Below are 25040 nucleotides of genomic sequence, written 5' to 3' on the forward strand. Positions count from 1 at the left end.
AGTGTGGGAGTGCTGGATACACCTAGTCCACCTCAGAACTTAACTGTCAAGGAAATCACCAAGAATTCCATCACTCTTACTTGGGAATCACCTGCTTTAGATAGTGGAGCTAAGATAAAGCATTACATTGTAGAGAAGAGGGAGACCACAAGGAAGGCATACTCTCCTGTTGTAACTTGCAACAAAATGTCATGGAAGGTAGATCAACTTCAAGAGGGTTGCAGCTATTTCTTCAGAGTTCTTGCTGAAACTGAACTGGGCATTGGGTTACCAGCTGAAACTCCTGAGCCTATCAAGATTTCAGAGGTCCCAGAACCACCTGGCCGAATAACCATTGTGGATGTTACAAGGAAGGTATTTCTCTTGCCTGGGAGAAACCTAATCATGATGGAGGCAGCAAGATAAGCCACTATGAAGTTGAGATGCAAGTAAAGGACACTGACAAATGGTCTTTGTGTGCTCAAATAAAGGCACTTGAAACTCTAGTTACTAATTTGCCTCAGGGTCAGGTATACACATTTAGGGTCATTGCTGTTAATGATAAAGGTAAGAGTGATCCCAGAATCCTTGGCAGTTTTGTTGAAGCAAAGGACCTGGTCATTCTACCTGCTGTCCTTCCCAGATTCAGCACTTACAGTGTACAAATTGGCTATGATCTCCAAATAGAAGTTCCAATTGCTGGACATCCAAAGCCAACCATCACCTGGACTAAAGATGGTGCAGCTCTCAAACAGACCACAAGAGTGAATGTTACAGACAGTGAACACCATACCATTCTCAACCTTAAAGAAGCAACAAAAGATGATGATGGCATGTACAACATTTCTGTAGCCAATTCTCTGGGACAGGCTGATGCCAGTATTGAAGTCATAACATTTGACAAACCTGGTCCACCAACAGGCCCAGTGAGGCTAGAGGATATCAGTATAGAAAGTGTTACCCTGTCTTGGGACCCACCAGTGTACACTGGAGGTTGCCCAATTTCAAATTATGTTGTTGAGAAGAGAGACACAACCACCACCAACTGGGTTACAGTGTCTGCTACAGTTGCAAGAACAACATTAAAGGTCACAAATCTGAAAACTGGTGCTGAATATCAATTCAGAATTTATTCTGAAAACAGATATGGCAAAAGTCATGCTATTGATTCAGAACCTGTTCTTGCCCAGTATCCATTCAATGAGCCTGTACCTCCAGGTACTCCATATGTGTCAACATATACTAAAGATTCCATGACTGTGGAATGGCACAAACCCATCTCAGATGGTGGCAGTGTTATTCTTGGCTATCATCTTGAAAGAAAGGAGAAAAATAGCATTCTATGGACAAAGGTTAACAAAAGCCTTTTCAAAGACACTAAATTCAAAACATCCCCATTGGAAGAGGGTATAGAGTATGAGTTCAGAGTTTATGCTGAGAACATTGTTGGTATTAGTCAATGCAGCAAAGTTTCAGAGGGATGTGTAGCATGTGACCCTTGCTATCCACCTGGGACACCTGTGGCCATTGTTGTGACCAGACACTCAGTGAGATTGCGCTGGACTCCTCCAGAGTATGATGGTGGCAGCATGATCACTGGATATGTTGTGGAGAAACAGAACCTTCCAGATGGTCACTGGATGAAGGCAAGTTTCACAAATGTTAAAGAAACAGAATTTTCTGTTGAAGAACTGGCAGAAGATTCTAAATATGACTTCAGGGTAATTGCCAAAAATGCAGCTGGTACTATCAGCAAACCGTCTGAGAGCACTGGGTCAATCACAGCAAAGGATGAGGTTGAACCACCAACATGTGAAATTGATTCCAAGTTCAGCCAGATCATGGTTGTAAATGCAGATGACACATTCACACTAGAAGCTGATGTTCTAGGTAAACCATTACCCACAATTCAGTGGTTCAAGGGTGATGTGGAAGTTGAAATGTCTGCTAGATGTGAAACCAAAAACTCAGACTTTAAAGCAGTACTTTTGGTTAAAGATGCCATTAGAATTGATGGAGGACAATACACTCTCCGTCTATCCAATGAAGCTGGAACTGAAACTGTATCATACAATGTGAAAGTTCTTGACAGACCAGGGCCTCCAAAAGGACCTTTATTGTATCTGGTGTAACATGTGAAAAATGTTCACTGTCTTGGCTTCCACCAGAACATGATGGTGGCAGTAGTATTTCTCACTATATCATCCAAAAGAGAGAAACCAGTCATCTTGCATGGACTGTAAGTTTCTAGTGACTGGGAAGCAACTCTGTTTAAAGTCAGCCAAGCTCATAGAAGGAAATGAATACATTTTCCGTGTCATGGCTGTTAACAAGTATGGTGTTGGTGAACCTCTGGAATCTGCACCAGTGATTATAAGAAATCCATTTGTTGCTCCTGATCCACCTAAAGATATCACAATCACCAACATCTCAAAAGATTCCATGACAGTGTGCTGGAGCCGATCAGAGAATAATGGTGGCAGTGAAATAACTGGGTACATTGTGGAGAAGAGAGACAGAGCTGGAGTTAGATGGACAAAATGCAACAAACGCAGAGTAACAGATCTTCGTTTCAGAGTGACAGGACTCACAGAAGATCATGAGTATGAGTTCAGGGTCTCAGCAGAAAATGCAGCTGGACCTGGACAACCAAGCAAAGAAACTATTTACTTCAAGGCCTCTGACCCCACATTTAAACCTGGTCCACCCACAAATGTTTATGTTCTTGACACCACCAAAAATTCTGTCTCCCTGGCATGGGGCAAACCCAATCTATGATGGTGGCTGTGAAATTCAAGGATATGCTGTGGAGATTTGCAAAGCAGATGAGGAGGATTGGACCATCTGCACACCATCAAGTGGGCTAAATGCCACTAAATTTACTATCACTAAGCTCATAGAGCACCAGGAATATAAGGTTCAGATACATGCTATTAACAAAGAAGGAGTTGGTGAACCAGTTGCCCTACCTGAAACAGTGAAACCTGTAGACAAAATGTTTGTGCCGGAGATTGAGCTTGATGGAGATCTAAGGAAAGGCATTGTTGTTCGTGCTGGGGATCTATGAGAATCAAGATACCTTTCAAAGGACGCCCTGCTCCAGAAATTAACTGGACCAAAGATGATGGGGACCTTCCTGAAAGGGCTCAAATTGAAAAAGCCCTTGATTACACTGTTGTATCAATTGACATATGTGACAGAAATGATGCTGGGAAATATACCCTGAATTTGGAAAATAACAGTGGAACTAAATCAGCATTTGTTCATGTTAAAGTTCTGGACACTCCAGGACCACCATTGAATCTCAGTGTCAAAGATATAACAAGAAATTATGTCACTCTGACTTGGGAGCCCCCAGCTATTGATGGTGGAGCCAAAATCAAGAACTATGTTGTGGACAAGCGTGATTCAACCAGAAAATGTTATACCAATATCACAACCAAATGCACTAAGACAACTTTCTGTATAGGAGATCTTGTTGAGGGTGGCTTTTATTACTTCAGAGTCATGGCTGAAAATGAATTTGGAGTTGGTTTACCTGCTGAAACACAGGATGCAGTCAAAATATCAGAGGCCCCTCTGTCTGTGGGTAAGGTGACCCTAACTGATGTCACTAAACACACTGTCTCATTGTCATGGGAGAAACCAGACTTTGATGGAGGAAGTAGGATTCTAGGATACTATGTTGAAATGCAGCCTAAAGAATCTGGGGAGTGGATTTTGGCAACAACAAGTAGGACTTGTGAGGGAGTAGTCACTGGGCTTAGTGCAGGTCAGGAATATCTTTTCAGAGTTTCAGCCTACAATGAAATAGGAAAAAGTGATCCAAGACCATTACTTTCCTATGTGGTAGTAGGATAGTGGTAGTAGTGGTGGCAATAGTAGCAGTAGTAGTTGGTAGATGTTTGACATTTTGCACTTAATCTCAGCTAAATTGAAGGCACAAAAGCTGACCCAGTTAATGTTAAAATCAGTGATACATTTGGATCAACTGAGTGCCATTTGAGCGTTACTTTATCACAGTAAAGAAATGCTTCCTCCATCGGCCCATTAACCTATGATGTTTGTTCAAGCATACCCAATAATATTATTGAGAGAAGGGAGATATATCTTCTTTCTTAGACCATTGTGGAATCCAAAATCTATTAGTTACAAAGTGACCAAACTCTTGCCAAAACAAGTAGGCAACATCTTTACAGTTATGGCAGTGAATACATATAGTTGAACTTATGGAATCTGAGCCGAAGGCAAGTGCCATAACAAGGGATTCAATCACTGTGTCTCTGCCCCGAAGATGAGGGAAGTTCAAAGATCGTCCTGGAAAATGTGACATGAAGGAATCTTTTGGACAAAATGCAACTGTAAACAACTCATTAATTTGTCTGCCAGATTAACACATGGACATTCTTATAAATTCAGAGTATCTACTGAGAATGCTGAGAGTGTGAACACCAAGTCACCATCAGACTATAACAACTGTGTGCTGCAGCATGTCCTCTTCGTTCTCTAAATAATCCCAGTGACTCACCACTCAAGCACTACTCTGATGGTTTTGCATCAGATCCAGATGTGTCTATATATATGGTTGAAGTGAAAGAAGTCTCAGAAGATTAACGTACCATTGTCACCCCACCCTTCAGTGCAAACAAACTAACCTATTATAGTCATTGAATGAACTGAAGCACAATGCAAAGGACAACTCCCACATATTTACTGTAAATATTAAAAGAGTTGGAGAGGAACCCTTCAAGTGTGATTACTGCAGAAAAAACTGCATCCAGTTCAGAATCCACTGAACTGGATGCAGACATTAGAAATATGGCCAATGTCTGTCCAAGTGCATCGTTGAGACCATTTGTCACCATCAGAGGAATACCTAACCTTGGTTAAGGGGGAGCCAGGCTATTGGTACCTTGACAGAGCATGCCCTAATTTAACTCTTGAATTCATAGCCAATGCTCGTCATTCACAATGTTGACATACTTCAAAAGTGGTAAATATGTTTTGAAATAACTGGACCACCAAATCAGCCTTTGTTATTGTGAGAGTTTTGGATTCACCAAATGCACCTGAGAGCTTGAGATCAAGGAAACAGATTCTGTGCAACTATAATGGGAAGCACCTTCATTATGGAGAAGAATGAGTCTATAATAATGACATGTACAACTATTACACATAATGGGGGGCGCTGTGGCACAACAGGCTGCAGCGCTCATACCGTATAAGGGTCCAAGTGCCCACGGGGACCCAGGTTCAAATCCGACCTACGGTCATATCCCGGTCCCACCCCATCTCTCTCTCCCACTTACTTCCTGTCTCACTCTTCACTGTCCTATACAAATGAAGGCAAAAAGCCCAAAAAATATACTTATGAAGCATTTTCTAATTGTTTCTGATCTCCAAGAGCTTCAGTAACTCCTGAACCAGTCAAAGTATCCCAAGCACCTATAACCAGGAATATCTTACTTGTTGAACTTGTCACACTGCAACTCTTGGAAAAATCAGACCATTATGCAATAAATTCACAGGCTACACTGTGGAAATACTGACCAAAGGGAGCTGATAAATGTTCTTTGCTTACTACAGTGAAAAGAATTGGAGGTAACCAATGATGGACTCATTGCAGGAGAGTTTTCATTCAGAATCACAGCTCAATGACAAAGGCAAGAGTAACCCTTAACCACTGGGTCTATCTGTGATTGCAAAAGACATTCTGAGGATATGGTTGCCCAGCATCAATACAAACCACCAGGTTCACTCAGCACAGGACAAATGTTAATATGGCTCTATATGCAACAAGCTTCATTGGAGACTCCCATCTTTGACTACCACCCTGAAAAGGACATAGCCTTTTATGGCTGAAGGTCAATGCAACAGTTATTGAAAAAAGAGAATGCAAAGCCATTGGTCTGATTAAGGGTCTGGAATACTCCTTCATAGTTTATGCTGAGAACAATGCTGGCCTCAGTCCTGTCAGTAAGGGAAAGCAAGCGCAGACTGGCCATCTCTCCTGTTGGTAAGTTATAGCACCATTTGTTTTTTTCAGTCATGCATTTTGGAAACACAAATGTTAAAAATCTTAATCAGGTGTTGGTTTCAGGTCTACTTGTCATCCTCAAATGGGAATTGCAGTAAGAGTCGAAGTGTTGAGAGGTGCCAAGGATGAACCATGGCTAAGGTGTAACTTCATTGACATCTGTGAATCCCAGTTAAGGGTCACAGGGCTGTCTGCTGGTGATTGCTTTGTATTCAGAGTGATTGCAAGAAATGTCATTGGCACAGTCGGTCCACCTTCCCAGTCTTCTGGCCACATCATGAAAGTGGTAAGTTTTTCAAAAATATGCACTTCAATATGCTAAAATATTTCAACATTTTAATGAATTTCATACATTGATCAACTGTAAAAGAGTATTTTATCAAACATCTATTTTCTACTTTCCTTTTAGCCACACCTGAAATTGTCCTCAGCAAAAAGATTACCTTTACTATCAAATCAAGTGAAAACATCAAACTTTAGCATAGCATTATTGAAAATACCGAGGATCTCTATGTCCTTACCTATTTACATCATACAAAGATGGAAAGGAGCTTGACAAGCTGCTGGTTGACATTACAGCCAATGTTGGACCAAGCAGCCTGTTTATCAGAGATGCTGAATGCAAACATTGTTTAAAAAATGATGGCTTTGCACAAGTTGTGTGATTGATAAATAGCTGGATCACTGTTCTTGTAAATATGAGCTTGACATGACTGTATACCAAAGACTAAACTCCAGAGTTGTTATAAAATCTGCCACATTGGATTATTATGACTTCGGATCATTTTTTTCTGTGATGTGCACACACTGTACAGCCCAGTTTAACTGTTATGGGAAATGTATAAATGGTCATGTATGACCACATTAACTGAAACAAAAATAACTTTGTTTTATAACAGAATGTTTAGCATGACATGAATCCTAAGCCTAAAAAAACAAAATCAACAAGTAGAAGCCCCCTGTGTTGAGGCTGACTGTCCTACCGCCATTTTGATGACATGCTCAAAATGTGACGGCTCGCACTTCCTGAGCAAAGGTTTCTGGCAAAGGAATATCTGTATGCTTGAAAATGCTGCAGTTAAAGGAATATCTGTATGCTTGAAAATGCTGCAGTTATGCTTTGAAAAACATCACTGGGCCATAGATTGAGAAAGTATATCTTGTACTTACTTGCAGAGCCTTATGTGCATCCTCTCGCTCTCTCTCTCTGTGTGTGTGTGTGTGTGTGTGTGCTTGTGTGTGTGCGTGCGTGCACGCATGTGTGTGTGTTACGTGTAAAATTTCAACCTTTTAGTCGTTTGGGCAACTATTTTACCATAGCAACAACATATGCTGTGAAAAGACTTAACAAGTCAAGTTAGGTCAGGTTTGATTTAGCAATTTAATACTTATATGCAAACTTTTGAGTTTTATCATTATTGATTTAATAAAACATGATTTCAGCATATAGTTCTGGTTGTCTGTCTGTTTCATAATTTCATATAACTATAAACCATACTGTATGCAAACAGGAATGTAGGGGTGCAAAAGTAACTCCCATGACTCATGAAATGGATGGCTGTAGCTTAGTGGATCACATAGACAGTGGATTAACATTAGCCCACTGGTCTGAGCGAGTTTGTAAATACACTGCTTACTCATAGGTCAATACTGTCAGAATGAGTACAAGTAAAATGTTTAAAAATGATCCATTAATACTTTATGACAGAATAGTAATATACTGGAAGGTTTCCACAGACTTGTGGATTAATTTCCTCCTGAAATGAGACTGGGTCAGACTACGGTAGAGATCTGAGGTAGCCATCTGCCATACCCATAGATACTCTGTCTCTGTTAAATGACCAAAACAGGAGTGGGCTTAGAACATGGATGGGAAACCTGGGAAAACAAAGTTGCAGCTTGAGGTGGTGCTGGTGAGCCAGTAGATGGCAGTCTTCCCTCCTGTCATAACAACCCCAAAGCCCCAGTGCAGTGATGGGAGCACTGTGCTGTAGATCAATGGTTCTCAACCTGCTGGTTGGGATTCCCACAGGGGCCATGAAGAATTCTGTTGAGGTGCCAGATTTTCATTCTACATTGAATGATAACACAGATACATATAAATACTGTTGTTGTTCACATTAGACTGTTCAAGGATAGTGTCAATAAATTAACAATAGTAATTTTGAAAATGTCCGTAGTGTCAATAAATTAACAATAGTAATTTTGAAAATGTCCGTAGTGATATAGACGCCTTTGTGGACTAATATATTTAAGACATGATAATATAGGCTAGTTCACTGTGACTATGTTGCTACAGCTCTGCATTGTTGTGTATGGTCAGGAATTGCTGTTATGAACGTGATAACATTGTCCTACATATTTGGAACGCCTGTGATAGCTGGTAAAGCAGAAGTCTCATCAACCACTTATGGAGATCTCAGAGAAAAGTAACGTTATTCTTACTCTAGACTCTTAAGCACAGGTTTAAAGCTAAAAAAACAAAATGCGCAGGAAGCATGTAGGTTGAGGCTGGGGGTGAATACCAACCTGATGATGGTGATGGTGGTGGTGGTGTTAAAAGGTTTAGAACAACTGCTGTAGATGTCCTAGATGTTAAACTGAGATTGTGACTCACGTCAAAAAAGGTCCCATGGCACTCATCGTTAAGAGCAGGGAGTTCCCCCATCCCATGCCCTGGCTAAATTCCCAAACTGGCCCATTCCATCCATCCGTCACCTCATCCCCCATTGTGATTCTCTCACTCTCCACCTCAGGCCTTCTGATACAAAATCTCTGCCATACAACACCCGGATAGGTGGTTGAAGTGAGGTTCAACCTCAACTTTGCTTGTAAAGCATTTTGGGTTAATGTAAATGTGCAATATAAACATATCTGACACTAATGGTATGTCATAAATTGACAGACGATATGTTGGTGTTTTCTGTGTATATTGAAATAAGACTAATAAAAAAATGGAAAAACTAATACAAATGAGTTTTAAAAATACTGAATGTTTCCATCTGTATTTTAAGCAATGATGATGTGTGATGTATATAACTATTTTTGAAATGTACTTTTATTAAAGTTATTTCTTCAGGCATAATTTCTTTGTTTCATTATGATCTGCATATGGCAGAACATCCAACAATAATAATAACAGTCCATCACTAGTACTAGTACCTCACACCATTCCCAGGTGAGCTGAGGTTAAATGAATAGGGTGTGGGTTTGTACAATACATAGTACAAAATGCATATGTATGCATCTAAAAAAATGAATATTGTGGAATATTGTGGAGAGATTAAAGGCTCAGGAAATCATTGTCAGAGTTTTTACTCTTCTCAGGTTGACATATTTCAGTTTATGTATAATAATGTAGATTATATGAAAGTTGTACTTTTTTAAATAAATTACAGGAGGAAAAGGAACTTTTCCATGATGTTCACATTTTTTTAGATCCACCTATGTACTGTATTTTTTATGAAATATATTATAATTGCTTAATCACCCCATGCATTAAAGTTAGGCATGTGATATCTAAATGATGTTAAGATATAGTACAAGTTAGAATGAGGCATGAAGTTTGACTATAAATATCATAGTCATGAAGGGTGTGCATTGTGCTACCAGTCTCCCAATGATACTACTGAACATTCAGTATCATACCAATTTATGTTATATTTGATAAACTGATTTGTGACGAGTGAGTCTAAATATGGACATGTTAGTTACAACCACCTCCCCCAAAACAGAACCCCACCCCCAACACACAAACACACCGACTCATACACATCAGATTCTGTACCAAATTAAAAGCCTCATGTCATGTAGCCTCATGTAGATGTATGAAGGTGTCTGTGATACACAGGGCAACTGGGAGAGGTAAAGTGATATATCTCTTACTTGCCACATCTGTGGAAGGGCTGTGTTTAGGAAAATACCACATATTGAGAAGGGTGTTACTTGAATGTGATAAGCAGTCTTTGAAGTACAGGCAGGGCAAGGACCACTGAATGACATTACCATTTCTTCATTTCTGCAGTTAAAAGCAATGACACTTATGGTTAGGGTTGGTAAAGGATATCCCCATGGCTGATTACTTCCACCCTTGTGTCTACAGCCATGATGATCATCTTTACCAACCCCACTTCCACTCATGTTGTATTACTACTGTACATAGCATACCTTGCCTTGCCCACTCTTCAATCACTCTGTATTTCCAGCAGATGGTGGTGAAGGACTGCTGTAAAAACAGTGCCCCTCTTTAAATGCTGATGCAACTGCAGACCGATAAATGTTCTGGTAAAAGTTGTTGTTTTCTGTAACAAAAAAAGAGGCATGCTACTACAATGGTATTGAATATATATTCCAATGGAATTTTTGAAACAGTAAGACAAGAATCCAGATACACTATACATTTGAATAGTTCAGATGCAAAACCCTCTAAACTTTTCTTTTAAATGAGCATTTAAAATCCGGTTTCTATAGGTTTTTGCCTAGAAAGCGATATTTCAGAACAGGAAGAGTGTTATTTAGTGGATTTTGAAGTTAAATTATTTGATTAACATTGATTATGTGTGGAGAGCATTCACTCACCATCTTTATCTCATTTTTGACGTAGGTGGCATTTAGAGGCTTTTGCTTTTATTTAGAGGCTTTTTTATTCCCTAAATGCAGTTTTTCCATTTACGACACATTTTCCTCACTAAAATGAGGAAAATCCAATGGTGAGAAACACTGTCTAATTGACCTTCATCTCACCTAATATATTATATGTTAGAATGTTAATAAAAAAACTGAAATTAAAAAACATTAACTTAGCACAGATTCATTATCTTCTCATAGGCCACTCCAAACATTTTACAGCATATAAGATCCTAAATCGTATGAATCCATTATGGTACGATAGGCCATTTGTGAGCTTCAACTCACATATCGGTGCCTATAATATAAGTTAGGATAAAATTAGGGCGGCAATACCATGTTTTTGCTTTTGTGCAGCCAAGTCTACCTTGGAAGTAATATTTTTCTTTTTTTTTGATATGGTGGTAAAACAGACTTTCTATCCTGCCAGGCCCAGCTTGACTTACTGCCCCTTGAATCGCCTACTGAATATTCATGAGTAAACATGCTGACATCTATAGGGAGGCGCAGTTGCTGCTGCCTGTCAGTTGGGTATGTGTCACTGTCATGACTTTTTTGCATTAAGACAACATATACAGGTAACAATAATACCCTGTAATGTTTGTGAAGTTGTAAAGTAACTGTGCATTTATGTAAAGTATAGAAACATATAGACTATTCATTGTTAAACTTCTAATATCGTGCCTATATTAACTATACACTATAAGACCCTTTCTCTTGAAGAACTGATTTGCAAAACAAACTGCATTGGTTGCTACCAAAAGCCAAATTGATATTCCAGTTAATCGACACCCTGACCACATTTGGTTGTTTCCCTCTCCGCCTTTATTGCTCTTCACTATCAGTCCAAGCCCCTCTGCCTTTCCTTAGGAAATTATCAGGGAGGCTGTTATAGGCTTCCCAGGCCTGGATTTAGTGACCAGCAGCTGTCCCTAGTTGACACATGAGCCATCCCCCTCAGAGACTCTACACCATTGCAAAACCCCGGCTAGCGCGACAGAAATGGCCTCTTGTATAAATCACATCTCAAGCTCCCACTGCCAGTCTACCAAAATAACCTCCATGTAAATATGGCAAAGCAACATACTGTTTGAATGTTCAAAGTTGCACCAATAGGCGCATCACTTTTATATGTAGCTGTTTATTTTTGGTTAGACTGTAATACAGACAGTATCACTATGCCTTTTATTACTGTTCAGAAACTATCATTCAGTTTTTTTCAATGTTTTATGTCTTATTACAGTGAAAACATAACAGAAAGTAGAGCACTGTTGTACACTTCTAACCAGGGTATACCAGAGCTGCACATGAGACATCTGAAGAGCTGTTTTTTCAGAGCTGCCTGACATCATTATGAGAGGTCTCCTTAACCTGCCCCCTCCCACTCTCTATTTTCTGATAATGCTCCTAGAACACAACTCACAACGAAACACCCACTGTTTACAACAGGCTGTCCTGCGCTGATATGCATACAGTAGAGAGAGACAAGCCGTGGAGCTGATTCTATGGGTTTAACAACAAACCGTTATTTTAATACATTCACCAGTCATGACAAAAAATTAACAAAACACCTGTTGAGACAGTCATAAAATGCTCATCTCCGCAAAGCTCAGCAGTTATTAAAAAACAGACCTGAAAGCCTTCAGACTCTCTAGGGCAATGGGAGAAAGCATGTCTAGACAAGAGAAAAAGGATACGTAATGCTGTGGAGGATGGATACAAGGATACAAGGAAGTTTATTGTCACATGCATATAGTTACTGGAAGTAAGAAATGCAGTGAAATTATGTCTGGTGTCAGCCTATTTGTGCATTAATGGGGAGGGTAAAAAGTGCAACCCCTGTTGCAACCCCTGTTTACACTGCCAATGTTGTTCATCTGGGTTAAGCTTCAGTTTTGTTACTCTTCATGATAGTTAGACTGTTGAAAATGTAACTGTTCTTTTGTATTTTCAACCTTTTGATGTTGAAAGGTTTAATAGCAGTTGGTAGTCTGCAAAGTCTGTAAAAATTAACATATTCCAAATTAAAGTGTGTCCAGAAAGAGTCCCTTCACATTTCTTATGTTATGTCATATACAGTACAGGCCAAAAGTTTGGACACACTTTCTCATTCAATGCGTTTCCTTTATTTTCATGACTATTTACATTGTAGATTCATCAAAACTATTAATGAACACATATGGAATTATGTACTTAACAAAAAAGTGTGAAATAACTGAAAACATGTCTTATATTCTAGTTTCTTCAAAGTTGCTATTTATTTTAAATGTAATACCATATTCAGCAAGCCATAACTTGACAAATATTCATCTGTGCCAAATAACTTTGCATTCATTTATAGTTTTGATGCCTTCAGTGAGAATCTACAATGTAAATAGTCATGAAAATAAAGAAACCGCATTGAAATGAGGTGTGTCCAAACTTTTGGCCTGTACTATACAGTGCAACTGGAAAGTTTTCAGACCCTTTTTATTTTTCAAACTGATCTTAAAATGGATTCACTATTTACAATCTTCATTGAACCCCTAGCAGCTGCCATCCGTCAGAACCCCCTCATCAAAGGTGTCCAGACTCCATTTATGCATCACAAAATCAGCCTTTATGCTGACGACATTCTTCTCTTTCTTCAAGACCCCACAACATCAGTAGAAGAAACCATCAAACTCATTGACACATTCTCTAAAATTTCTGAATACTCAATCAATTGGAATAAATCTGCAGTTCTCCCATTACATCCCAACAGCTGGGATGTGACAGCCAACTCTTCACCTATCCCACTCTGCACTAACTATATCACTTACTTAGGGATAAAAGTCTCCCCCAGGCTGTCAGACTTATTTAGCCTAAATTATTCCCCTCTACTCACTTCAATAGAGGATGACCTTCAACGCTGGAAGAACCTCCCATTATCCATCATGGGCAGAATCTCAGTAATCAAAATGACAATACTGCCCAAAAATAAACTATCTATTCTCTATGATTCCAACCCAGCCCACCACCCTCTGGTTTAAGTCTCTCGATTCATTAATCACTAAATTCTACTGGAAAGATAAGACCCCAAGGATCAAACTCGCCACTCTCCAAAACCAAAAGCAATGGGAGGACTAGAGGCCCCACACTTCCAGCACTATGCCCTGGCCAACCAGCTCCACTTCATCCACAAATGGCTACACCCCACCCTCAGACAACACCTGGTTAGACCTAGAACAAACAATCTGTAAAGAAATTAAAATCTCAGATCTCCCTTTCTGCAGTCAGTCAGTCAAAAACATCCATCCTTCAAAGCCCCAACAATTTCAGCTACTCTGACAGCCTGGTGGAGATTCTACCACATCACTGATTCACCTATAGCACCATCAATTCGCACCCCATTTGGAATAACCCAGATTTCACCGTCAATAAAAACACTTAACTTTCACACATGGATGGGAAAGGGCATCACTCACCTTCAACACATTCTTCAAGACAATAATCTGGCCTCATTTTCCTGTTTGGTCCAGAAGCACGGCATCGAGAGTAAACACTTCTTACAATACCTGCAAATTAAATCATCTATCCTAGGAAAAATTAACATCCAGACAGCTAACCTTGACATTCCCCCACCAATCTCAGAGCTGCTTAATATTCCCTCTCCCAAAAAAAACTCTCCCCAAATTTACAAAATTATATCTTGTTCAGAAAAACAATTGGCCTGCCATATCACAAATGGGAATCAGACTTATCAATTACTCCCCGTGCCGACTTCTGACCAAAATGTGCAAAAACATCTACCTCATGACAAAGAATAGTAATCTACAACTAATACAATACAAGGTTCTTCACAGATTCCACTTCACTGCACATAAATTGGCAAAATGGGGTTTGGCTCGATCTTTGCACTCACTGCACACAAAATAACCCAGATACATACATTCATGCGGTTTGGCATTGCACTCCAATCAACCACTTCTGGGTGAGTGTCACAAAATCTCTCTTCCATCTTTGGCTGTCACATCCCAGCATCCCCTTCCTTATGCATACTTGGTGATACATCCACAGTCAATTTAAGCAACTCCGCAATAAAACACTACTAGTAGCTGACTATCGCCAAGAAAACAATCCTCATGAACTGGAAATCTAAGAAAAAGCTCACATCACTCATTGGAAAAAAAACTGTTAACAGACTATATATCATTAGAAAACCTATCAACTACAAACTTAATCAATACTCAGGATACAACCTCTCCTTGGTACCCTTTATCACCTACTTACAGTCCTGACCCTCTTTGCCTGAGTTCCATCTCCACACGATCATAACACACTTCATCAACAGATACACATATCATCTAACACTAGGCAGGGAGGGTAGCTGAACTATTATTGTTATTATTATTATTATTATTATTAGTAGTAGTAGTAGTAGTAGTAATATAAATAGCATCCCCTTCTTTCCTCCCCTTTATTTACATTCTCTGATAACTTTACTAATTTCACTCTTTCTCTGCCTCTCCCATCAAGTATATTCTGCCGGGCCCCATTGGATGGCTTGGGAGACTCGGTCCTGGTCCCATGGTCGCTGTGTGGTTTTGGCATTGGTTGGGTCCTGTGGGTTATCTATTGGCCCTGGGCCCCGTGTGCACCCCTCCTCATACACGCCATGCACACGCCTTTGTCCTGGAAGCACACAGCACGCTTTACTCTCTTTTAATCGCACTACATGTTAGGTGACATACATAAACAAAAACTACAAAACAGGCTAGGTAAGAGTGGAGTGCAGGTAGATGCCTCATCAGGTGTCTATCTGCATGCCTCACTTATTTTAATGCACACATTGTTGAGGCATACATCTTACACAGGGTAGTGTGGTGTGCATGGGGAAATCCTGACAGATATTCACCATGCATGCCCACTTTTTTTAATGCTACATTCTAGATAGACCCTCAACCTAGCCATTCACATACTGTACATATTTAGGTCAAGAGTGGCGGTTGGGTGAAGGTCTGGGGGCGAGGTGTGGCTTGGTCGGTAGTGGGGGATGTGTGCATATGCTGGGGCCTGAGGCGATGGGTGGCACGCAGGTCCTCCCTCTGTCAGCTCGTTGCAGTATAACTGCAGGGGCTGGGTGGAACTGTGGCCATTAATGGGTGCCCAGGTTGGCAATCAGTCAGGCAATCAACCAGGCAATCAGTTATTCCTATTATTATACTTATCATTAATAGAATAATTACAACTCCTCTCCTGAAACCCTCCCTCTCCCCTCTCTATGTTCCAGCTTCTCTCCTCCTGGCCCAACAGCAAACCAGCCTTATACATATGCACACACACACACACACACACACACACATACATCCTCACATACTCACTACCCCTCACCCCCATCCCCACCCCCATCCCAACACCACCTCATTCACACTCTTAGAGCTACCATCCGCACCCCCATCCCCCTTCTTTTCATTCCGGTCATCAATTTCATCCCTGATAATCATATCTGTAATCATCCTGGACGCAAATCATCCTTAGCCTTTCTGTTATTAATGTTATGTTGTGTTATGTTTGTGGAAGCCAAGTCAATGTGATGTCTTGTTAAGTTACAGTATGTGTTTATGTAATGTACGTCTGTTTGTCGTATGTAGTATTCATGTGCATGTCGTAGTGTTGCATTTTCTGTAATGTCAATGATGTTTGCAAAAAAAAAAAAAATAAATAAATAAATAAAAAAATGGATTCAATTATTTTTTTTCTCATCAATCTACACACAATAGTCCAACACTCCACAAACAACAGGTGTTTGGAGTGTTTCGTAAATTTATAAAAAATAAAAGACTGAAATATACCATTTACATAAGTATTCAGACCCTTTGTTATGACACTTGCAATTGAGCTCGGGTGCATCCTACTTCTATCAATGGTCCTTGAGATGCTTCTACAACTTGATTGGAGTCCACCTGCCTAAATGAATTCACTGGACTCTAGCAGGAGAGGCACACATCGCTTTATATAAGGTCTCACAGTTGATGGTGTATGTCAGAGTGAAAACCAAGCCACAAGGTCAGGAGAATTGTCCGTAGACCTGCGAGACAGTTTTGTGTGAAGACACAGATCTGGATACAAGAACATTTGGATTGGGATTTTTGCTTTGGATCTACATTTCGACCAATCCCAGCCCAGGTGGGCCAATTCAGACATCAGTCCATGAGTATAAGGGTACAGAACCAAATGTACCTTGGGGTGGGACAATTCTTCATAATAATGCAAAGAAGCTAGCTAATCTGTCGGCTGCAGCAGCCAGTAGCAGGTGAACAGTGTGTGGAGAGGGGGTGGGGCAAGATAGAAATTCCCAAAATGAGAAGGAGTAAAGTTACATTTAAGTCATGAGGGAATTTTTTAATGGCCTGGTAATACCAGACTCACAACTTTGTTTCACTTTGTGAAAAGACTCTAGCCTTTAAACACGCATATCTATATTATATTTTTGAATTGACTGTTGTAATACCACTGGACAGAGGTAGTGTAGTGGATAGGGAGCTGGGTTAACATGCATTAACCCATAAAGTTGGGGGTTCAATCCCCGGCGTCCACCAATGTGCCCTTGCCCTTTAATTTCATTGAAATGTGTAAGTCGCTTTGGGTGAAAGTGTCGGCTAAATGAATAAATGCAAGTGTAAACTTTATTACTCATTTGTAAATGTGTTGCAAGGCATAAAACGTCCTCACTTTAGATGAGCTCACAAACTATCATTAACTAACCACTTGTAACCCCTGAGTTAATCATGAATTATAGAATTAGGAAGTGGTTTATAAAATGTGTATCCTCACCCTAACTAATCATTAGTGCACGTGTATATTGCATAATTTATTAAGTATTAACGATAATTCATAAACATATTTTAGATATAGGCTTATTTACTATGAACAATCCATTTATAACTGTGTGTACAAATACTTTATTCATGATAATTAACATAGGAACAATGCTTTACAAATGATGAACAAAGCATTTTGTAATAGTTTGCAACTGATTTATAATAAGAAAATTATTTCATTATAAGTGGTTGTTTCATTACTTATTAAGTATAAATCATGTAGACCTACTTACAAACATATTTTTTGGATAGGCTTATTTACTATGAACAAACCATTTATAATTGTGTGAACAAATGCTTTACTAATGATAAATTATGTATGAACAAGAAATTACTAATGATGAACAAACCATTAACTAATAAGTAACAAAGGCTTAATAAATGATGAATTGTGTGTAGTTATTATAAAGTGTTTCCAATAATTGGTTTGTTGTGTTAGCCTACTAGTTGCATTTGTTAATTTGCGAGTCAGACAATTAAAGGAGAATTCCGGTGTGTATTGAAACATGATACCGAGTGTGAACGTATGTCTCATAGCCCATCTCGGCTTGTCCCCTGCACTCCAAAATCTGGCGCTAGTTAGCTGGAAGAAACTGGAATCCATGCATTTCCACTGAATTATTTTTGGAATCTGATCCCTTATCATACCTGTTCATTCTTACTCGTTGCTCGACTTATCATGACTAAATTCAAGATGGCTGCAAACGCTAAACTTCGTGAAGATACTGTCTGTATAAATCGTCTTGTAAGTAAACTACCAGTGCTTTTTAAAAGTTCTCAATGTCTCGTTTTAAATGTCAGGGCCCTCGGAAGTCTACCAATGAAGTGTGGAGATACATTGAGCCTCGTAAATGGGTGTAAAACAGTGATTTATTTGCATGGCTAGCCCGATGCCGAAGCACCACTATTGAAAAAGCTGTTGGTAGCATCTGCTAACTAGCGCCAGATTTTGGAGTGCAGGGGACAAGCAAGGGGGCAGGCGAATTCCCGGAAGTAGAAGAATCGACGTAGGCTGGAGGGACCACCTCTCTGCTAACTCCCATAGAAGTCCATTCATTCTAGGATTTTTTTGAAATACCATAACTTCATATAACATATATCCTGTGCCGATATTGAAGCTTCTGTGTAATCCACATAAACACTACAAAGGCAAAACAGACTCCACTACCTCGTCCCCAGAACGTTGGTTACCCGTAGGAAGAATGGTTAGCTTGTTCGGTTGGAGGAAGCTAGCTTTGACTAATCTCTTTCGCGCCCGTGAGGGAGATAACCATATTGTTTGGATAAGAAGCTCAGTCCACCTTACTGTCTATGACGGTAACTCATAAGCAAAACCTAGCATACACGACCGTATGTTAAGGTAAGGCATTACACAGAGGCAACCTAATAATAATAAAAAAGTAAACCTATTTTTTTAAAAACGGCACTAATCATTACAGAGGTTTTCATGGATTGACCGTGGAGGGTCGGAAAAGTGGAAAGAAGATTAGCTTCAAGGCTATATGATAACTTTTTTGTTTTGTTGACTGTTTTTGAAGATGATCATGTATGGTAGCTTCAACATTAACACGACTTGGTGAGGATGATATTAATAATAATACATAAATAAATGTTTAACTTTGATGACTTTGAAGGCGAAGGAAGTGTGAGAAGAATTTCTGTGTATCTATCATATGAGTTACAAGATTCAGTTCGATGGCTAACGTCACGAAGTTAAGTGTGAGTCTGCGCAGTACTGGGGGGGACCAACTGAAAAATCGTTCTATTTGACTCAGTGCCCTCCCATTGAAAACGACGGAGTCTGTTCGTCCATTTCTTTTACTGTCTATGGGGACAAGTCGAGATGGGCTATGAGACATACGTTCACACTCGGTATCATGTTTCAATACACTTTAGGTCAATATCACACCGGAATTCTCCTTTAAATGCCTAATGTAGAATATGTGTTCTCCTGACTAGGCAACAGTAGGCTACAGTAGTCCTACATTACTTATAGTTGTTGATCAAGTCACCATGACGGCGTTTAGAAGTCAGTCGGTTCACAGCATACCGGTCTGCTCATATCAGAAGAACTTTCTCCAGCAGCTATGTGGTTCAATTGGCAAACACAAACAGAAAAGAAAATCACAGAGTAGCTAGGTCACACGCAAATATTTTGGATATCATGACATTATGCACGCGAACTCAGCACCCTGCATCGCCCAAGTGTTGATTACAATGGCTTGCATATGACAAAAAACTAAGCGACAACTTACTATTCAAAGCCAGGTAAGATCTCCTCGAGGACCGTGTTGTGTAATGGGATATTTCAGTCTAAATGATAGTTAGTTCAAGTTAACTAGTGTGTGAACGTCATGCCTTTTAGTTCTGCTGTCTAAACAAACTAAAATAGCTCACCCACCAAGTCAAACCCTCGGGGATGGTTAGGGTTAATGTTAGCTAAGGTTATGTAGCTTCTGCTAATGTGCATGCATAATGTGTGCTTGTTACTGAACACATTCGGCGCACATTTCTGGTTTGCCTGCCACGTTGACATATTTCATCAAATTTCACACGCTTGCCCAGGGCTGTGCTTAATAATACGTACATTTAATACATTTAAATTTCTTTGAAGCTGAACTGCCAGAAATGCACATCCTCCCTAGACATGACTATAGCATACAATAGGCCTACTCAGCAATAGTAGGCTAGCATCTGTTATTTGTAGGCCTAGTAGTTTTCAGATTAGGCTACACTATGTGCATACATAATTGCAAGGGTTCTCCAATGTTTTCTCAGTTAGCCTTAAAATTATATCAGATTAGTAAACAACAGAATGTGCCTTTGCAACACTGGATGAATGGTTGCTGATAATGACCAATGTTGATTTTGCATTGAAGATCAGCCATTTCTTTCTTAGTTGACAGGGACCATGTACAGAACTAGTTCTATTTCAGTCTTTCTACAACAGTCAAGAACCCTATTGAAAAATGTAGCACATCATAGGTAGGCTAGACTGAGTACAGTTCAGACACTTTTTGCCCACACAAAATCAAACAAAATTCTGAAAAGAAGTGATTTCCCCCATGACATTCTACATGCCATTTCCTGTAGACTAAAATATTATCAATCAATAATACCCATAAGTAGTTTATATTTTTCACAATTAGCTCATAAACATAAGGTGCATTTTTGTCTCGAACTGTACCCATGTTGAGTACAGCTGAGACAGCCTACCTGGTACAGTTGAGACACCCATTTTAATGATGTATAGTTAACTAACCGTTTGTTGCAAAATTGAATAAATAAAAACATAGCAATTGCAAAGTGTTTTTAGTGCAAATTCGTTCATGTCATTAGCATTGGTTAAAAGAATACATCATGAACAAAATATGTGACACAGGAACATATGGCGAACAGTACAAATGGAATGTTCAAGTAATAACACTATCAATACATGTGTGTCTCAACTGTTCTCTAGATTTTGCAATGACCTTACATGACACAATGTCGTGAAATATATATAATTTACCGAGACAAACTCGGTAAATTATATATATTTAGCAAATGTGATACCTTTTTTAAATTATGTCTTGCACAAGAGAACTTTTGTCTTTACAGTCACTGAAGCAACTTTAAATTCGATAGGATTACAACGGATGACGTAAGACCATGTAAAGTGAACGGGATGCGTCTCCAGCACTGCAACGCTGTGTGTATGAGCTGTAAGCGGTTTTATAACAGAGTTAACAGTGTTGACAAGAACTTTGAGATGGACAACAATTATATTTTTTAAAAACTTAAATCTTGCATAATACATTCTAGGTAACTGATGCACACACTCCCCCTGCAATAGACATTCTATGTAACTGATGTTAATTAAAGAAAATTAATCTCCAAAAAATAGATTGTTAGACTTTTAGAACATTATGTTTAGTCAAGTTGAACGCATGAATCTGTAGTCGGAGACAGTCAATAATATGGGGTCTACAATTCATTTAGTTAATATTTTGTAAAATGAAAACATTGTTATTGGTGAAAGGTTGTTTAAATTAGCATAATTGTTCAAAATTGATTCCATAAAGATTTCTTTTTTTGAAAATAAAAAAGAATTACCCCGAATTATTTTGAGAAAATCCACAATAAACAAACGTACGGGTTAAAATGTCGAACTTCACGTTTTCGCATAATTCGGCAGTATACAGTCTACACTTTCATATTGTGAACAAATTTCACGGATAAACATACGTTTTGACTGTTAAACCCTGACTTTATTTAGGTGAAGATTAAACACATTAGCAGTCATTGCATTTGTCCATGCCGCTATAAGGTTTTACGGTAGAGCTAAAATGTAGCCTACTCATTAGGCTACTCATTACTCAATGTGTAAGCTCTCTATCGTTCTTGGCAGATGTAACCGAATATGAATGTGAAAGACTTGCCTTTCAGGGCACGAACGGTCAAAAGCACAAACTTTTAGAAATATCCTGGCGTCATTTTACGGATCAGGAGAAGTTTTCCATTGACGTAGCAGTAGCACATTTTTAAAGTGGGCCTATAGCCTACACAATCTGTACATAGAACCAGAGAATGTCTAATAAGGGGAGAACCTTCACTCTCGGAACGCTTCCGGTGTGGTACTGCATCTAGGGGCGCTCACGGGCGAGTCCAGAATGAATGGAGGTCTATGGAGCTGTACCCCCTCAAAATCCACTTTTCTCGGGATATTTTTTTTTTCAAGTAATTTGAATATTGTATTCGAAAGGGGAGGCAAAGACAATACACTTGGTTGAGTATTATATTTTTTAAAGTCACTTAATTGTTCTAAAAACCCTTTCAAACGTGTCAATGACGTCATTCATTAGCATGATCATAGCATAGCATAGCATCAATGCTAGCGTGTTATGGGCAACAACGACCCAACCTGTAAGAAAACGAAAGGACATGACTCCCGGATTATTTCACTTTTGATTGATAATCCATATCCATTTTGCGAAAAATAAAATAAAATCTGAGGGTTTCAGTTGTTAAATAGGTGAAAACAATAAATAATAAACTTGCCTAGGTGAACTCTGGTGAACTGCAGCCAAATTCGGTTTGTATGGGATTAATAGAGAGTGAGGAGGCTCTCCGTAGACGGGCTCTGATAGAACTTCTTCTCCCCTTACTTCCCCCGAAATACATAAACTATATTCTATAGTGACACCTTATGACCGTCCCAGGTATTAACTAGGGGGCAGAAAAAGACACTCACTCGGTTGATAAAACTGGACATAGTCAGTCATCCGCTTCAAAGTCACGCTACCGTAAGGCAAATAATAGCTGTGTCCTCACACTATCGCACATGACAATTTACTTAAAAAGGTGATTTTCTCCTCTTCTGGCGTATCGTGACAGGAGAACCATGCCAACTTTGGATGCTGTTATCTTAGCAATACTTTTTGCAATACCCTCGATATACATATCGTTGGAAAGCTTAGTCAATGGCCGTTCATGTGAGCACATTAACTTAATTTTGTCAATTTTACCAAAACGACTGGTTTCGCCTTGCAGGGTCACATATATATATATATATATTAGGGCTGTCAATCGATTGAACAAATTTAATCAAATTAATTACATACTCTGTGATTAATTAATCTAAATGAATCGCATATATAATTTTTGCTGTGAAAGTATTTTAAATATTTAAATTCAAATGAATCATTGAATAATCAGCATTAGTGACATTAAAGTTCAAAAACTTTTTTAGGCAGCACATTTTCTTCTCTCTCCATTTTACAGTCTAATAGTTACTGACTAGAACGGCTCGGGGTCAAAGGTCATACGGAATCGATTAATCTGCGCTATTTTTTTAATCAGTTATTTTTTCTGAAATTAATTAATCAAAATTAATCAGTTATTTTGACAGCCCTAATATATATATATATATATATATATATATATAGCTAATTAAGTACAATATTTCCAGGGCACTTTGAAGGAATTTCATCAAACTGGCACAAATCCTTATGAAAGCCAGATGAGCTGATTATGTACTCAAAGTCACAGGGTCAACAGTCAAGGTCATATGTAGTCAAACATCAAATATTCCTTCCACACACTGTTTGGGTGAACACTTTGAAGTTTTCTCCTGAACACATTCTCATCAAACCTTGCATAGCATCTACTAGATGAACTGATTGCGTACTGAATGTGGCAGATATTACAAAGTATGTCAACACCATGTCTACTACCAGACCATCTTGTGACAACAGGCATTTTGCAGTCTGAATTGAAGAACATTTTATAAAAGATTTTAGACAAACATGTTAAAAACTGGGATATTCAGTAGCCCTATATATTCCATAATGTTCCTCCGAAAGTGAATGCTCTATTTACACAAACTCAAATCTCTACTTGCACCTCTTGCAATGACTTGAGATTTGGCCAATGTCTTTTGGGCATCGCCAGGCAAAAACCTTTCTTTTAGTAAACTCTGTGTACACAAACAATGTTCTCAATGCTCGAGTTCACGTGTAGAGACACTGACTCCGATCAAGGTTTCATGTTGTGTCGAGCCTTCTTAGTGTCCCATTCAGAAGGCCATTAGGACGTAATTATGCTTTTAAACAAAAGTTTTACTCGGGTACATTCACAAAAACATCCTAGGATGCATTTTGGCGAAAGTTACTCTTTAAACATGAAATAACATAACAATGTACAGCGGGGGAAATAAGTATTGAACGCGTCAACATTTTTTTCAGTAAGTATACTTCCAGTGAGGCTATTTGCATGACATTTTCACCGTACATTAATATTAACTCAGTTAATCCACCCATATAAAAAAATCCAAACATTAAGATCCACAAGTAGAGTTATGTGTAATAAAGTGGAATGACACAGGAATTGAATGCGCCTACTGAAATTTCTTAAATAAAAGCCTTTATCTGTAATTACTGCTATATCTGTAATTAATCTATATGACGAAACTAATCAGTCGCAGTATTCAGGTGTGATTTTGGCTGATTATTTTAAACAGATAGTCTATAAATCTTGAAGATTCCAGTGGTCCCTCTTGTGAATCCTGATCTTTAGTTAACTTCTAGAACTGTTCCATTGGATTTAAGCCAGGGCCTTGATTTCCTTTCTCTGAAACCAATTGAGAGTTTCTTTTGCTGAATGCTTTGGATCATTGTCCTGCTGGGAAGTTTAGCCATGTCTCATCCTCATCATCCTGGTGGATGCCAAGATTCTCCCGGAAAAAGTCTGCCAGTACCATGAGATGAAAAACAGCCCCACACCATGATGCCTCCACCTCTAAACCTCACTGTTGGTATCAATTTTGCTTTCGCCTGACCAGACAACATTCTCTCAGTATTTCATAGGCTTGTCCAAATGTTGTGTAGCAGATAGATAGATAGATAGATAGATAGATAGATACTTTATTGATCCCCAGGGGAAATTCAAGGTCTCAGTAGCATACAGACATCACACACACATTCACTAACAGCGGAAAAAAAATGTAATTCAAAGTATGTAATATAAAAAACACAACTAAGCAATAAGGATGGTAGAAGATAAAGAATATACTAAAA

General features: G+C 39.0%; 1 protein-coding gene, 1 long non-coding RNA gene and 1 pseudogene across 2 annotated transcripts; 2 read left to right on the forward strand and 1 right to left on the reverse strand.

The window, feature by feature from the left end:
• On the forward strand, nt 1–2111 carry LOC125291896 (titin-like). The gene has a single exon (XM_048238877.1). The coding sequence runs from the start codon at nt 423–425 to the stop codon at nt 2109–2111; it is 1689 nt and encodes a 562-aa protein (XP_048094834.1). The 5' UTR covers nt 1–422.
• Nucleotides 2112–2211: 100 nt separating this feature from the next.
• Nucleotides 2212–6155, forward strand: LOC125291898 (annotated as a pseudogene).
• A 4053-nt stretch (nt 6156–10208) lies between these two features.
• On the reverse strand, nt 10209–19776 carry LOC125291909. The gene is made up of 3 exons (XR_007193081.1): nt 19740–19776; nt 19497–19569; nt 10209–10317 (listed from the first exon to the last, which is right to left on the reverse strand). It is a non-coding gene; the product is annotated as an uncharacterized LOC125291909 (long non-coding RNA).
• Nucleotides 19777–25040: the final 5264 nt, after the last annotated feature.

This window comes from Alosa alosa, chromosome 3 (assembly GCF_017589495.1).
Source record: "Alosa alosa isolate M-15738 ecotype Scorff River chromosome 3, AALO_Geno_1.1, whole genome shotgun sequence".
In the NCBI taxonomy this organism is placed as follows: domain Eukaryota; kingdom Metazoa; phylum Chordata; class Actinopteri; order Clupeiformes; family Clupeidae; genus Alosa; species Alosa alosa.